This window comes from Zophobas morio, unplaced genomic scaffold (assembly GCF_036711695.1).
Source record: "Zophobas morio isolate AGI-343-1 ecotype UQ-CSIRO unplaced genomic scaffold, CSIRO_AGI_Zmor_V1 ptg000022l, whole genome shotgun sequence".
Classification (NCBI taxonomy): Eukaryota; Metazoa; Arthropoda; class Insecta; order Coleoptera; family Tenebrionidae; genus Zophobas; species Zophobas morio.
In genome coordinates, this window is record NW_026972127.1 from 8,025,051 (window position 1) to 8,042,199 (window position 17,149).

The 17,149-nt window shown below is 33.1% G+C and overlaps 2 protein-coding genes across 2 annotated transcripts; one reads left to right on the forward strand and one right to left on the reverse strand.

Moving 5' to 3' along the window:
* Window positions 1-181: 181 nt before the first annotated feature.
* LOC135133764 (phosphatidate cytidylyltransferase, photoreceptor-specific) lies at window positions 182-8,978 on the reverse strand. The gene is made up of 7 exons (XM_064062266.1): window positions 8,740-8,978; window positions 8,277-8,489; window positions 8,052-8,228; window positions 7,642-8,001; window positions 1,115-1,264; window positions 935-1,066; window positions 182-864 (listed from the first exon to the last, which is right to left on the reverse strand). The coding sequence occupies exons 1-7, from the start codon at window positions 8,803-8,805 to the stop codon at window positions 637-639; spliced, it is 1,326 nt and encodes a 441-aa protein (XP_063918336.1). The 5' UTR covers window positions 8,806-8,978; the 3' UTR covers window positions 182-636.
* A 654-nt stretch (window positions 8,979-9,632) lies between these two features.
* LOC135133766 (E3 ubiquitin-protein ligase MARCHF8) lies at window positions 9,633-15,717 on the forward strand. The gene is made up of 6 exons (XM_064062270.1): window positions 9,633-9,741; window positions 14,091-14,297; window positions 14,350-14,784; window positions 14,832-14,976; window positions 15,025-15,145; window positions 15,194-15,717. Exons 3-6 carry the CDS (start codon window positions 14,521-14,523, stop codon window positions 15,690-15,692), a joined length of 1,029 nt encoding a protein of 342 aa, XP_063918340.1. The 5' UTR covers window positions 9,633-9,741; window positions 14,091-14,297; window positions 14,350-14,520; the 3' UTR covers window positions 15,693-15,717.
* Window positions 15,718-17,149: the final 1,432 nt, after the last annotated feature.

A 17,149-nucleotide genomic window follows, 5' to 3' on the forward strand; every position in this document is an offset into this window, starting at 1 on the left:
CAGCTGGACACTAAGGAAGTCTGATGTTTAATTTGCGAGGGCAAACCCCGACGCTTCAACGTCTGGGTCGGGACTTTTTGCGTGCAATCAAGACAATAAAACTTAATTGGTTGGCAAACAACAAATTAAAGCAATCAGCGTTGATTACTGGCTTGGAGCGGGTCAATAAGCAACGAATGAGTCCTATTTGTACTTTTTATTCGGTGTTAATACACTGACAACAAAAATACATTTAACAATTTACATAGGTATATAAATATAAAGTTTGCTCTAAATTCGGGCACCTACATCTCCATACTCTTCATATAGAAAAAAATAAAACTAAAAATAAAGGAATGTGAGTTAACTTAACAAAAATTCAAATTGCACTTAATCCAAGTCCACGCCGTTCTAGAAACAACCATTTATTATAAAATTAAACAAACACAACAACACACATAATACTATACAAATACGTAGCTCATCCTTCCCATGTTTAGTGTCTAAGGTTAAGTCATGGTGAAACGTGGTTACATACATGATGAACAAGAAGAATATGTAATCCTAACATCTCATTCGAAGGTAAACTACCATTCAATTAAAATTATGAAACACAACAATAATGGCACAAATAAATATTTAAAAATAAATACTAATTTAATTGTTAAGTTCTAAAAGATTGCGATTTTCGAGTGATTCTTTAAGCATGTGGAATAACTGCAGCTGCTGCTCGGGTTTCAAGTAAAGAACTTGAGACAGCAGCTTTTGCGGACTATCCGTCTGAATAAAGCTACTTATGTAGACGTTGACGAAAGTGGCCATCAGAAACTGGCAATCAAAGCGGTCCATGATGCCTCCGTGACCCGGAATGACGTCACCGAAATCCTAAACACGTGCGCCAATTAAAACACATTCCATAAAACTTTTATGAGGGTGCTAAAACTTTCTACACTACCTTGATTTTAAACGCCCTCTTAAATCCAGACGCGAAGAATCCTCCAAAAGGCCCTATCACGCTGCTGAATATCGAGAGCGAAAGCGAGTGAAGCACGAACGGATACAACGAAATGGTGTTTGACACTCCAAACTAAAAAAGATTTTTTTTATTGAGCAGGAGCTTATTGACGTGACTTACGACGCCCAATACTGAAAGCCAAGAGGGTAAGCTGTATTCTGTGGGGCGGAACAGTGCACTGGGTTCGCATTCCATTGTCATCCGTCCTAAAGTTTCACTGTATTCGATCGGACATACGAAGTACGGATATTGACACATCACGTACGACATCTGTAATTCCGGAACACAAAATATTATTGTGAGTCATTGGAATTTATTGTGACAGTTTAATTAAATGTGCGTGAAATCGTTAATGATAAGAAGTTAATTAGGCGTGTGGCGTATGGAAACAATATGTCGACTCATGTGCAGTAATTATACAGATAATGCGAAGGTTTTATTGTATGCAAACGATGATAGTTATTAGGTGGGAATATTTACAAAAATATAAATGAGTCGAGGCCAATCAGAAATTTAGAATTATTGATTAGTGATTGGCTGATCATCATATGGTTTAGTACTGATCATCTGATTTTCTTAAGAGCGATAACTAGAAATAATTGAAACATTAGATCTAATCGATTGTATTAATGGTGCTTTAAAATTACAATTGACTGTAGATAATATTGACAAAAGAGTAAACCATCACATATTTATCTGTTTTTTATTTATTTTTTCATTATTGACACTTCTTTTTGTGGAAAAAATAAGTGAAGTGTCCCGACCTATCTATGGCCTTTATGACCATAGCTGACACCATACGATTTATCCTCATGATATTTTTCAGAGCCGAAGTTAAATAATAGACACGATCAAAGGCAGCCATGTATTAATGAAAATTTATCCATTTCTGAACTATGATTCCAGTAAAAGTTACGTTTTCTCGATTTTTCATTACCCCTAGAGTACGAAGAAATAGGTCTCCCGTTTCCGTCTGTCTGTCTGTCTGTCTGTCTGTCTGTCTGTCTGTCTGTCTATCTGTCTGTCCATCTGCCGTCCTAATTTTTATTAGACAGATAATCTCCGAAATTACTGGGCCCATTGTTGTCAAATTTTGTATTTATATTAGGAATATCATGTAGATGGTAAAAGGCTAACCAAAATTTGTCTAATCATCGCCACCAATAATGTGATGACGTTATTTCAAAACATACATAGAAAATGGGTTTTAAACTGTATAAAATAACATAGTCCTACACATGATGTAGTTTATGACTCCGTGTTGAGTTTCTACCCAAAACGTCCAGATTTTTAGAAAAAAAAACCGAATCGTTTGAAATCTTGAAGATGTTTTAAATTTATCATAAGCATGCTAAATTTTTGATCAAAATGTATTTGCTCATCCCCCCTAAAAAATTGATGACATCATCTCAAAATATTGCTGAATATACCCTATCTTAAATGATGACAATACTTGAGATTTATTTTTAATATATAATTAATATTTATTTAATTTGCTTATACAGAGTGTCCCAGATAATGGCTAAAAATAAATATCCACTCAGATTTAGGAATTTACCTCGTTACTATGGAAATATTATATTTTGCCTAATTTTTTAAATATGAAACATGAAACATGGCCAAAATGGTAAGGCCAGAAGACATAAGATACGCCCCGCCCACCCACCCCACCTCAATTGTGATGATTTTTTTTATTCGTCGTGAGCCAGGGGGCGGAGATTAATTGCAAAATCAGTATTTCCCTAAAAAAATTTACCATTTTAAATTTGTTTTAGTTTCTTGTTATGAAAAGAAAATTACGTACACTAAAAAAAAACGCAAAATATAAGCCCGGCCTGTGCATAAAAAATCATCACAGTTGAGACAGGGCGGGTGGGCGGGGCTCGTATTTTGTCCTGTTTTCATTACTGTATGTAGTTTTTTTTCACAACCAAAGACTAAAACCTTATCAAATTGGTATTTTTTTAAGCAAATATGGATTTTGCAATTGCGCTTCGCTCCTCCGTCTGACAAGGGATGAAAAATTAATCGGAATTGCGACGAGGGCGGGTGGGCGGGGTTTATATTTTGCCTTTTTTAACATATATTTCTGTACAAAAATTCACCATTTTGACCATATTTTAAGAATACGAATATTAAGAAAGAAACAAAAGTCAAAAGATCAGTTCCGCCCACCTCAATTGGGATGATTTTTCTTATTCGTCGTGAGTCAGGGGGCGGAGTTTAATTGCAAAATCAATATTCCCCTACAGTTCAGTCTTATCTTAGCAAGTGCTAGCCCCGCCCACCCGCCCTCTATTCTCTCAGAGAATATGGAATTTGCCAAAATCAGTCTTATCTTAACAAATACTATCCCCGCCCACCCTCCCTCTATTTTCTCAGAGGGTATGGGGTTTGCGAAAAGCAGTCCTATCTGAGCAAGTGCTAGCCCGGCCCACCCGCTCCTATTTTCTCAGCGCATATGTCATTTGTCAAAATAAGACTTATCTTAGCAAATACTAACAAGTACTACCCTCTGAGAAAATAAAGGGTGGGTGGTTCCAGTACTCGCTAACATAAGTCTTATTTACGGCAAAAAATCTAGGTGGGTTCATAAACACAAGTAAAAGAGCGTGTTATTTTATAAAATTTAAATCGCGTTTATAGAAAAAAAAAACGGTCGAAAGCAGAACTTCCCTCGCCTCTGAAGTACTATGAAACATATCTAGTTTTTTCGATAAAATATAAAATCTGATTTTGCGAATATCATTTTTGCATTTGCAAGATTTCAGAACCTTCGTTTTGTAGTTTCGAAGTTAAATTGCAAAATGTTGTACAATTTTGATTTATTTTTTCCAAAAACCTCGACTTCAAGAAAACAGGAAAGTAGGCATTCGTTGGGTGGAGCTTATTATTGATATTGGTTATTTATTATACAAGTCAATATAAAAAAAAATAAATACAACAAAACATAAAATAAAATTCGTACATAGAACACTTACAGACAAATAAAACTATCAAATTTGTCGTTAAGAAACTTATCTATATCATAATAGGCTTTTATTATGAGCATTTGTTTAATATCTCCAGAGTACCTATTGTGAGGTAGTGGTGTTATCGTGTATGGTAGTTTGTTAAAAAAATATATTTATTACAATACTTCCTTAGCTTACGCTCGGAAGTAAAAATAAGAACGGATTGATAAACCACAACTATATCAACATATTATTTTGTAAAATTTATGAGAATTTACCTAGCAAAATTTTGAGATGACATCATCAAATTGTTGCTAGGAATGATCACACGAATTTTGGTTTGGATTTTGGAATTAAACGGAAGACCTACGTTCTCATATTTCAGGAGCCATAGAACCAGGGGCGGCTTGTTCTATGAAGCAGGTGAGACAATGCCTCACCAATGAATTTGCCCTGTATTATTATTTTATTATTTTTGACCGATATATTTTTCTAATATTTTAAAAATAAGTGTGAAAAATTATTGTTACTCAGAATTGTTTCGAATTTTTTCCTTTCTCCAGTATTTTGATTTGCAATTTTTTGAGGTTCCAGTTTAATTTTTCAATTTTTTAGTTTTTCGTTACTTCACCTTTGAGATTTGCAATTTCTAAATTCCACAATTTCTCTAAATATTTTTGAATTTTTCGGTTCCTCGATTTCTTTATGTTGCAATTTTTTTGAAATTTCAAATTTAAAATTTTGGTTTTTCAATTTTTCGAATTTTCAGATTTTCGATTTAAAATTTTTCGTTTCCGCAATTTTTTGAGTTTTCATTTTAAATTTTTTAATTTTTAGATTTCTCAATTTTTCGATGTTTATTTTTTTTTGTCTTTTCAGCTGTTGGATTTCCAATTTTTTGATTTTTTATTTAGAATGTTTCCATTTTTCGAAGAAACATCGAAAATACAAGAGCAACATGAAAAAAAATCCTGCTTTACAATTTTTCAAAATTTAAAAATGCAAAAACGAGAACTTGATTATTTAAAGGCTAAAATTTGAAAAGACTAAAAATTGAAAAACAGAAAAAGCGCAAATCAAAAAATTGAAGACATAAAAATTTGAATTATTGATTATATTTATGAAATAAAGGAAAATTAAAATATCTGCAAAATGAAAAATCGAAAGAACGAAAAATTGAAAAACCAGAAACTTAAAAAATCTAAAAATCCAAGAAACGAAAAATTGCAGATCGAAAAACTGAAGGAACGAAAATTTGCAAGATCGAAAAATTCTAAAATCTAACAAAAATCGGAAAATCCAGAAATTGCAACTGAAAACTAAAGAATTTTTAAAAACTCAAAAATGGGTGCTTTTAAAAAATGCTCAGTCAACACAATGTAAATAAACGCGGTGAAACCATGGAAAAATTAATTAATTAAGAAAAATTTAAATAGAAAAATTGAAAAATCCAAAAACCAAAATCATGAAAATTAAAGTCTTAATAAATTGGTTCTTTTTGAATTATTTAAATTAAAAATTAGAATCTGGGAAAGTAAAACATTAAAAAATTGAGAAGTTGAAACATTTTAAAGCTAAATTAATAATTGAAATCTCGATTAATTCAAATAAGAAAAAATTACAAATCAAAAATCTGGGAGACCGAAATATTACAAAATCAAAAAATAAAAAATTCCAGAAATTGTAAAATTGAAAAACTAAAGATTGAAAACTAGAAAACCTAAAATCAGAAAATTGTAAAGTCGAAAAATTGAAAAAAAAAAAAACATGGAAAATCTGAAAATCGAAATATTAAAAATCGAGAAGCTAGGAAATACAAAAACTGAATAAACGATCTAGAAACTGACAAAACGAGCTAACTGTAAAAATATCGAAAAATTGTAAATTAAAAAATTGAAAAAGTCAAAAGTTGATAAATCAATATTTTGAAAAACTAAAAATTGAAAACTCGAAAACTGCAAAATAAAAATTATAACACTGAAAACGAGGAAATCGTAACTGTGAAAAATTCGAAAATTAAAAAATCGAAAAACTCAAAAAACCAAAAGTTGAAAACACGAAAAATTGAAAAACAATTTGAAAAATCAAAAATTAAAAAACAATCAACATTAATTCTCTGGCATTGAAAACTTACACATTACACGTTTTTTGGCTTGTTTAATGTTTCTAAACTTCCATATTTTGACAAAAAATTCCTATTAAAAGCAATAAAATTTTTATTCTCAACTGAACTTCACACGTGCGTTAAAAAAATTACAGATTACTAGGAAAAAAATTAGACAGAACTTCCCTCGACGATAACCTTTGAATATCTAGCGTAAAAAATCAACACAGATCCATAAACCACAAGTGTAGGAGTATGTTATTTTGTACAATTTAAATAACATTTCCTGCGCAAAATTTTGAGGTAAGTCTGCGCATGCTCGGGTTCTGGCTCATTTTTGGCGGAAAAATTGAATTGAAGTGAGTCGACCTTGACCGAAATGACCCGAGCTTGGTCGACGCTAGCCGACCTTGGCAAATTTTCCCGCTGTAATTCGACCTACAGGTTTAAAATCTAAAAAAATCGACAATAGTTTTAAAAAACAAAAAAGTAACACCTTAACAACAAGCGATAAATTAAAGCTTGTAGAACTCAACAATGTGCGTAAAAATTTCGACTTTCAGACTGTCCACAAAGAGACAACGTGATAAACAAACAATGAGTCTTGAATTTTGCGATTCATCCCCGATTACAAAAATAGTTTGTTGAGAGACAAAACCGCAGAATAATGTTCTCCCAAAATAAGAGCTGCAACGTATTTACTAGAAAAATAAACCACTCCGAGAAGAAACGCTTCTTTAAGTGTAAATCACAACCGGATTATTTTCACAATTTAACTAATTTCGCAGCATGACGAAACCGTCTAAACAGTTAAAACATAATTTAGCACAATTCAGTAGAAAATTGTAAGCGGAAAAAGTCGAAAACGGAATAGTAATGACTCCAACTAGCGTTGAAAAAGGTAATGAATAATAATTTCGACACTAGCGTAAATAATACATGAGCATTAGAAGTGCCATTGGAAATAATCTAAACTCGAACTTTGCGCTGCACGTAATAAACTATCAACGTGAATTCGCTTCCTTGAAAAATTATCAGTACCTTTAATAGTGTTATGTAAAGATTAATTTTGCAACTTTAAAGCACCTACAAGATAAAACGTCTAACTACATAGCTACATTGATTTTAAAACGCGTCGTGACTGCGTATTTTTCGCTTGAAATGTCATTCGCATTATATTCTAATAAAGCGTGGAGACCCGGATTTTGGCCTGTGGAAATTAAATCATGAAATTATATAATTTACATACAAGATTAATTACATACGTAACAACATGACTAACATGTATTACAGGAATATTGAAAACACATGCTATCAACGCTTTTTTTATATACATAAACAATTCAACTATTAATGATAACATTATACACTCGTTTCGCATAACATAAGAAAAAAACCTGTCGCAAACTGACAAAAAATGTCCTTCCATCACATGTGATAATAAAAAAAAATATAAAACCCACTTACTGACGATGATTAAAATTTAAAATTAACTCCGAAATTTCTACATTTTAGTAATCGTCAGTTTACGCTTTCACAAATCCACAACATCCTGTTATGAAAAATGTTATAAACAAAAGGAGACTTACCATAAGCCCGAAAATAACTGTTGAGATTCCTCCTCCAATAAACCCTTCCCATGTTTTCTTAGGGGATAGTTTAATAAGCGGCGTTTTTCCGAAAAAGAATCCAAAAACGTACGCCATAATATCATTACAAATTATCATAGAAACTGGAACTATAAACCATATAAGTCCTTCAAAAATATTCTTAATAATTAAGTAAGATTGTGTGACAACAATGAGCAAGGCGACGTGGGTCCATGCAAACAAAGAGAATTGTTTCATGTAATATTTCTTGACTAGACTGAGGACAAACCACACAAATCCTCCACAATACAGACAAAAAGATATAAATCGGTGATATGTAACTAACCCTCTAAGAAAATCCTGAAACGTTTTGTGTAACAATTTACAATTAAAACCGTCAAAATACTCACAGTCCTATTTATTGCGACCCCGAAGTAATCGACGAGGTTCTCTCCATAAAAGAAATAGTTCGAGGTGATGAGGAAATACCACGAAAGAGACCTAAACCAAGGAAGACCGTGAATGCGGTACACAGCATATCCTATGTTAATAATTTCTTGGAAACATTTCACTTGTATCACTAGAGCCTACAAACCCAATGTAAAGTTTATGATGTGTGTTGAGTGCAAACATACAGTGATCATTAAAGCAAGGGGTCCCTCGTAGATCACTAGGAGGAAGAATGAGATCATCAAAAGGCTGAAAATGCCCCGCACCACCCAATTGCGCCATTTCTCTGGCAAGTCTTGAAGTAAAAACTCTAGGACCGAAGGGGCTTTGTCCGTACCAGTCGGAACTGTCTTTGATAGGTTCATGGAGGCCCCAAGCTTATCATCTTCACTGTCCACCTAATTAAATTAACAATACCACATTTTAATCGTTCACCGAAATTCGCGAACACTCCATGCCGAATTAGATTAATCATATCAATTACAAGTATCACGCGATTTCATTCAAGCTTAATTGTACTTAAACGTCGCGAAAAAATCAACCAAAAAAACCGAAACACACAAAAAACGAAATTTGAAACTTACAAAAATGTAAACAAGCGGTGTGAATCAGCGAATATACAAATACACCTTTTTTTTCAATACTTACATGGTCACTTTCCGCGGATTCGGGGGCCTTCGCATCGGAATCTTTGCGTTTTCTGAATTCCGACATAATAACTCCGCGTAATTAAATTAAAGTGACTGCGCTTCTAGAGTTTTGTTGGAATACAGGAATTGGCTTCTTATTTAAATATCAAAATCAATATACACAAAACCTTGAATTTAGGTTATCACTGGAGCGCCTTCTGTCATCGAGCGACAAAAGAGGCGCAGCCATGTTGTGGCCGGTAAGAGGGTTTCCTAGTTACCGATTTCGCCATATCGTTTCAAATAAATTGTTTTGTTATCTTTCAAAAATGATAAAGCGAAGTACTTGAGTCATAAAAGTAGTGCGCATTTGAATATAAACGTTTGTTATCGGTTTTTTAGTTTTTGCGTAAATCAACCTCATTGCAGTGCTAATGACGACAGCGGCGGCGGTAATATGAAATGTACTGGGGGCAAACATTTTTGTTTTTTTTTCTAATTTGTTTTATAATAGAAATTTAAAATACAATGGGTTATTTGTCAAAATTTTTAAGCTTTCGCCACTACATTTAAGTGTCAAAACAGTTAAGTTATTTAAAAAATATCATTGGTCATTAGTACAGTCGCAATCACTGAATCTAGGCAGGTTTCTTCTGTCATTTTCAAAATTCTAGATGTAAATGCAGCTTTAAAAAAGTCAAATTAATTTTGGCACATGTCATTTTAAAAATTAACATAATTAGACAGTAATAACAAACAAAAAAATGGTTAGGAGTTTCTAACGGATGTTTAGAGTTTATGACAGTTCGTTGACAACATTTCCCAAGATTCAGTGATTGCAACTGTACCACATTAAGAACACAAAAGTTACTGCAAATGTAGTAATAAAAGCACGTGGGTTGTGTAGATACCATTACCATTGCTGTTGGTTTAGCAAAATGTGTCTTGAAACGTCCAACAGACTCAATTTTTATTATACATCCAGGACCCAGCAGAAGACTCTTACAAGCAACATTTAAAGGTACATACAAAATTTAAACATAATACATATCGGGTATTTTTTAAATTTCTGATCTAGTCGTCTAAAAATTTGTTGAAAAGTTATTCGTAACTTGACACAGAAACGTGAGAACGTGACCACGACATGAGTTGTATGTTTTAAGAGACGACCTACGTAATTTGGTGACATAATGGGTAACGAAAACTAGATCACAAATTTAAAAAATCACACGGTACTTAATCTATAGTTTTTTCCACAATCTTAATTTGGTTCAATATTAAAAAAAATATTAATCTAATGACTAAATAAATTATACAAAGCAGAGAAAGTCCAAGTATAATTAGTAAGTGAAAGGATTTTAATATATTTTGATCCAAACTACTTTGATGGATCATTTCTCATATAAAAACGATTATGTAGGTACATAATTTCGTATATAACAATATTCATATACAGAGAGAGCAATAAAAACACAATCAAAGACAGCCATAAATTTTGAAAGTTTGTCTTTGATTGTTGCATTTTCAAAAGAACTTTCAAATTGACCGTAATCCGACAAGACGAAAATTCTATCAAAGACAAATGTTCAAAAATCGGTAGCTGTGAATCTGAAACGACATAAACAATAATGCCCGAAATCTAAATATAGCAAAAAGTGTAAGTCAGAAAATTTTATTTAAAAAAACAGTAATTTTTTGAGATTCCACTGTCATTGTGTAAGTTGGTATAGTTCAAGTGTGTTAAATTTGTGGTGTTAAATTTTATCAAATCATTTCAATTTAGATAATATAATAATAATAGATGAAGTAGAAAATAGAGAATTCGTTATATCTGTGATATAATTTGTGGCAAACGGAAATTAAGCGAAAAAAAAATGTTGAACGGGAAAAAGCAGAACCTAAAATTGAGCGAACCGGAAATAACTATAAATACGTTCATCTTGTGTTCTCACTTTTTATTATACAATTTTATTCAAAAAATATTGGGCACTTGTCATTTACTAATGTCATAACTTGTAAATTAATAAGTAATATCAAATTCATCGTTTGACAAAATAGATTTTTGAAAAGTGCTAATATTTGTCGAAATGACAGTAAAGCTTGAATCACATATGATTTGTCACAAATGATAGAATGACAGTGCCTAATATTTTTTGAATAAAATAGTACTACGTGATTAGAAATGACTGAGTCTGTTGGCAATACTGGATTTTTAGTTGAAATTGATATCATGTTAAGCTGTCAAGATTGACGGATTGTTAATATTTTTAAATTGCAAAATGTATCCAAAACATGACCTAAATTATCCATGTCACGACTGACATATCTGTCACACAATTACTTTCGTTATGCCAACATAAGTGCAATAAAAATTCACATTTTTGTTTAAAAAGTACTGCCAACAGACTCAAGTCATTTCGTTCACGCGGTATTTTAAAATTTAAGTTTCTTTGATAAAATTTCATAAAGGTATTGCGAAAAAAAAACTCATAACGGACGAGTGTATTAGAGATCTTATAGTGAATAAAAATTGGTCGAGTTGAGTTTTTAATTTACAGAATTTTGTGATGACGTCATCAACATTTTTGCAAGGACACGTATATCAACTTGGATTGGTGCAGTGTAATACTAAACATAACAATATTGTATTCCCAAAATTTTTTTAGAAAATAGAGTAAGCCGTTCCTGATTTAATCAATAAAATAAATTGACACATTCATTAATTTTTTTGGGCCACCTGTATAAGCAAATCTAAAAAATATGAATGCACATTTCGGGTAGAATTAGGAATTTAACTAGTTACAATGGAAATTTGCAATTTAACACCTTTAAATTTCACAAGTTTTTACAAGATTAATAGGGGCAAAATCAGTTTTATCTTAACAAATACTAGGCCCGCCCACCCGCCCCCTATTTTCCCAGAGGATATATCATTTGCCGAAATAATTCTTATCTTAGCAAGTACTAGCCCCGCCCACCCGCCCTTAATGTTGTCAGAGGGTAGGGGCTAGCACTTGCTCAGATAAGACCGATTTTGGCAAATGCCATCCCCTCTAAGAAAATAGAGGGCGGGTGGGCGGGGCTAGTACTTGTTAAGATAAGACTGATTTTGGCCGAATTGAACTTGTAAAAACTTGTTAAATTTAAAAAGTGTTAAATTGCATACGACGAATAAAAAATCATCACAATTGAGGTGGGGTGGGTGCGCGGGGCTTATCTTATGACTTCTGTCTCTTTCTTAATATCCGAAATCTTCTTTCTACAACAAGAAACATAAAACGTGGTCAAAATGGTAAATTTTCGTAGAGAAATATATTTAAAAAATTAGGCAAAATATAATATTTCCATAGTAATGAGTTAAACTCCTAAATCTGATTGGGTATTTATTTTTTAACAACTCATTAATTTTGCTGACACACTCTGTATGAGCAAATTTAAGATAAGATAAAATCTGATATATATTTTGATCAAAAATTTATCATGCTTATGATAACTTTAAAACATCTCCAAGATTTCAAAGGATTTCGATTTTGCAGTTCCTGTTTAAATCAATAAAATAAATTCACGCATTCATTAATTTGTTTGAGTCACCCTGTTTACACAAATTTAAAAAATATGAATACAGTGATGAATCACACACTGATCATATTTTGCACCTTTTAGATAGGATTTATCCAGCAAAATTTTGAGATGACGTCATACATTTTTTGGAAATATATTTGGATTAAAAATTTATTATGCTTGCCATAAATTTAAAATATCTGCAAGATTTCAGAGCATTCAGTTTGGCAGATTTAAAATTAAATTGCAAAACGTTATTTTATAATTTTGATTTTTTTCCAAAAATCTGGACGTTTTAGGTAAAAACTCACCGCGGAGACTGTATATGTAGGACTATGTTATTTTATAAAATTTAAAACCTGTTTTCTATGTACCATTTTGAAGTGACGTCATCACATTATTGGTGGCGATAAATACAAAATTTGACAATGGGCCCAGTACTTTCGGAAATTATCTGTCTAATACAAATCAGGACGGCAGACAAATAGACGGACAGACGGAAACGGGGACCTATTTCTTCGTATTCTAGGGGTCATGAAAGATCGAGAAAACGTAAAAGTAGAGAGTCGGTCGGGAAGTAAAAAACGGTTTGTTGTAACTTTTATTTGTTTTAAAACAGGTTTTTTGTTTTTTTTTATTACTTTTTCCATATGTTTGATGTGACTGATGTTAGTTTTTGGTAGAAAGAGCGGACATTTTGAAGTTTTAGAACAAAATACAAATTAATGAAATACATTTATTTTTTATAAATCTATTTAATGAATAATATTACCAATTTCATGCTGCCAACTGCAGCATAAAATATAAATGTAAAACCGTACCATAAAACATATCAACAGAAGTATTTGTTGAAGTTGTTGAAGTGTTCCTTGTCATCCAGCTGTTGTAACTTACAATAGTTAATGTACTGCCAACTTTACACATGCGTGGACAACCATTATATAATAATAATAATGGTTTATTTAGCACAGATACAAAAGGTGTACCTCGGCAACGTCAACATAAAGTTTATGAATTAAAAAAAAATCCTGAATATTATAATAGGCATTTAGGTTTAAGTGCATCTTAACCTTACTCTTAAATAAACCTACGCTTAACATATCACAATTTACTATAAGTTTTCTAATTTTATTGTAACATAAAATTCCCATATAATCTGGATGTTGTTTACCTATGTCTAATCTTGAGAATGGCAATACTTATGTTAACGTTAAACAATAATGATTATATCAGATGAACTTTGTAATTTTTTAGTTTTGAACAAAATTCCAGTTCTATACAAAAAAAAAAAAAATACTTTTCCTGTTCTACTTTTTCGTTGTACAAAATATACGATCTACTTTTTTGGCTAATTTCCGTTTTATACAAATTACCTCCTTTTACGTGGAAACGGTCACATTTAAATTGCTTATTTTTTACTCAAAACTGATGCAAATGACATTAGAGGTCAAGTGTTTAAACAAAATATATGGCCTACTTTCATTTGAACATTGTAATTGAGGCTTTAAATGACAGCAATGCGAAATGTTTTGGATTTTTATGGAAACATGTAATAAACAAAACTTGAATAATTATTGCAATGATCTCAATGGATTGTTATATTTAAAAGTCCACAAAATTGGACTGTTTGCGTGACTTTGTTATCTATACGAGACACCCTGTGTAGGCCCCCTCAGCAACGCCGCCCCTGCCTATCCGATAAACCTTATCACTTCCACATAACTCTTTCCTGCATTGTATTATTTATAAATTGCGTTTAAAAACAATTAGTTTTGTTTTCTTTTCAAACTTTTCTATTTTTAATGATAGGAAAAAAATTGGGTCACTCTCGTCACGCACATCAGATGGCGCTGACCCGATAAATTTTTGATAAAAAATAATTCCGTGACCTCAGGACAACAAACTGCAATGGGACGCCAATAACACAATGATATTTCCCACAAGTGGTGCCATTTCTCTAAAACTGTGCCGTTGAATCATCGTGCAAAGTACCAAAACACAGCGACTGTCATTCCCGTAAGTGCATAGGTTACGTTTCAGCTGGCTGTCAACTTTGACAAATTTGTAGTTGTAGGCGCCTAAACCCTAAACATTTCGTTACAAAAATAATCTGGATTTATAAATAATCCAACGTGAGCAAGTTCCGATGGTTGTCTCTCCTTGATAACGTCCCAAGCGCTAACTCGACCTGACACTTTGACACTTGGAAGCAGTGACATGTCATAAACACAAGACTAATATGAATTCGGAGCTCCAGAAAAAGCAAGATGTTAAGTACGATTCAGCTTCCAACATTTCGAATTCGAATGGAGACATCTGCAGGATTTGCCACTGTGAAGCTGACACGGATAACCCTTTATTGTCACCTTGTTATTGTTCCGGTAGTTTGAAATATGTGCATCAGTCTTGCCTTAGACAGTGGTTAGCTGCTTCTGATACCCGTTCGTGTGAATTGTGCAAGTTTAGCTTTATTTTACAAACCAAAATCAAACCCTTGTCAGAAGTGAGTATTTTTTTTTTGAAGGGGTAGTGTTAAGGGTTGGTTTTCAGTGGAGAACTTTGGAGATGAGCAGCGTGGAACGAAGGCGTCTCCTGTGTGCTATTCTATTTCACTTTGTTGCGGCTGTGTGTGTTATTTGGTCACTGTTTGTGCTTATTGATAGAGCTGCAGAGGAAGTACAGAAAGGCCTAATTGGTTAGATGGTGTACGATCATTTATCAAATAATCAGTTATTTGTTTTAGCTTGGCCTTTTTGGACTAAGTTAGTCGTTGTTGCTGTAGGTTTTACAGGCGGTGCTGTGTTTATGTATATACAATGTCGACAGTACTTACATCTTTTCGCAAGATGGAAAGCACATAACAGGTAATCGTTCTTATAACAATATTTGTAACTTTTGAATGTTTGTTTTAGAATTATATTAGTTCAGAACGCGCCAGAGAAGCCCCTGATGGCCCCCCCTTCCCCCAGTTTCATTTTTACTAGAAGTTCCCATCATCAGCAATATTCTCCCCAAGTTCTAGCTCATGGGAACTTCAACATACCACACGCAAATTCGGATTCAAATAATGATTCACATTTGTGTTACGTGTTTGAGAAAGAAGCGCATGAGAAGCCTAGTTTTTTGAGTAATAGTGGGTCATCTTCTCAGAAGGATGATATCCATGTAGAAGACCTATGTGACACGGTTTCTAGTGATAATTTTATCAATCCATTGGCCAGTTCTATGCCTTCAGGAAGTATAAACCCAAGTACTCGAGAGATTTTAGCTTTAGATATTCACTGCTCTTCTAGAAGTGCAAATGAGTTTTCTCTTAACCACTCAACGAAGACTGATATTATTCGAAATAAGAGTTGTGTGTTTAAATCTTTGCCTAACTTAAACACTAGCAATGAAAACTTAATTGTGTAAATAAAATAAATTATACCTGTACATATTTTTGATACTTTTTTTACGTTTGTTTTGACAGTTATGCATGAATTTGCGAATCAGGTGGTATAAACGTGACGTCATTTTAGAGTTCCGGTTGCGGTCACTACGTCACGGTAAACATAAAACCGCTTTGATAGACGGTATTATCATTTGAATGAATCATTTTTAGTGGTATGTTTTTATGTCGTTTGCAACATGCAATTATGTAGATAAGCATTTTATTGAAAAACACATTAATCTTTCAAGTAAATAACGTATTTTATTTAGACACTTACACAACCATTACAACTAGTAACTAAATTAACGTTGTCTTCGTGCCATCACCGATTAGCGCGTTTTTCCTCTTCGTGCCCTCTCGTGTTTCTTCGGCCTGTTCGCAAAATCGAAAACAAAAACGCGGCAATTTTAATTCTACGGTATAGTGCTCCAACAAAAGTAGTGGTTTCAAAGTCGTAAAACCACTATTTTCATTGATAACCCTTAGCACTTGTCCATCTAAAGCTTAAGGTTCTCCAAATTTTGCTGCAGATGAAGTGTCTCTGCAGCAAAATCAAAATTCAAGCGGTCACATTTACAAATAACGCCATAATGTATAATCACGACTTTGGGCAGTTGTAAACCACTGCTGATCACAGCAGTGTTCAGTGGGGTGAACCTCGTTAAACACTCAACCAGTTGTTTTAATCCTGCGCCTGTTGGTAAATTGGTCCCGTCAGCCAAAGAGTACATGACTTCCCACATGCAGTATGGTCTTGTTGGAGGTAATAGGCGTCTCACTCCTTCAATTTGGAAAATATTTGGAAGGATTCTTTGAAAAGGAAGTACTGCAGCACCATGTTCTATAGCTGCGGCGCAGTTAACGACAAATGGCAAATCAGGATTTGAGTAATTGGGGTATAATTCGTGAAGTTCAAGTAGCGCCTCCATTTACAACTCTGCTTATAGTTAGTACGGCTTCAAGTGCAAAAATGGCTCTCATACCATTTTGTATGTTTTGTCTTCAACAAATGGCAGTATTTGGGTTTAAAATTCGGCTTCAAGTGAAAAATCTTCTTTCATACTCCCTTGTATGTCTTGGTTGTTAGCGGGTTTTCCTTCAGGTATTTTCGTCTATTTTGACCAAACGCCGATAACTATGCTGTTGCTCTTCTTTATGTTTCACTCATTAATTTCGTCGGACACCCACAAACCACCCAGCCACCCACTCTCGAGACGCTCAACCTCAACGCACATGCATAATAATAATTCTTGTGTTGTAACACTACACCTAACTTCCCTCTGGTGTGGGGGAGCCGAATTATCTAGAGATTTTAAATGCGCCAGTTCAGTAAATTCTGACCCGGGTTAGAAATATGGGGATGTAAATAATAATTTTCTTATATAGAATATTTATTTTAATAGTAATAATGATAATAACACAACAAAACAGCATAAAA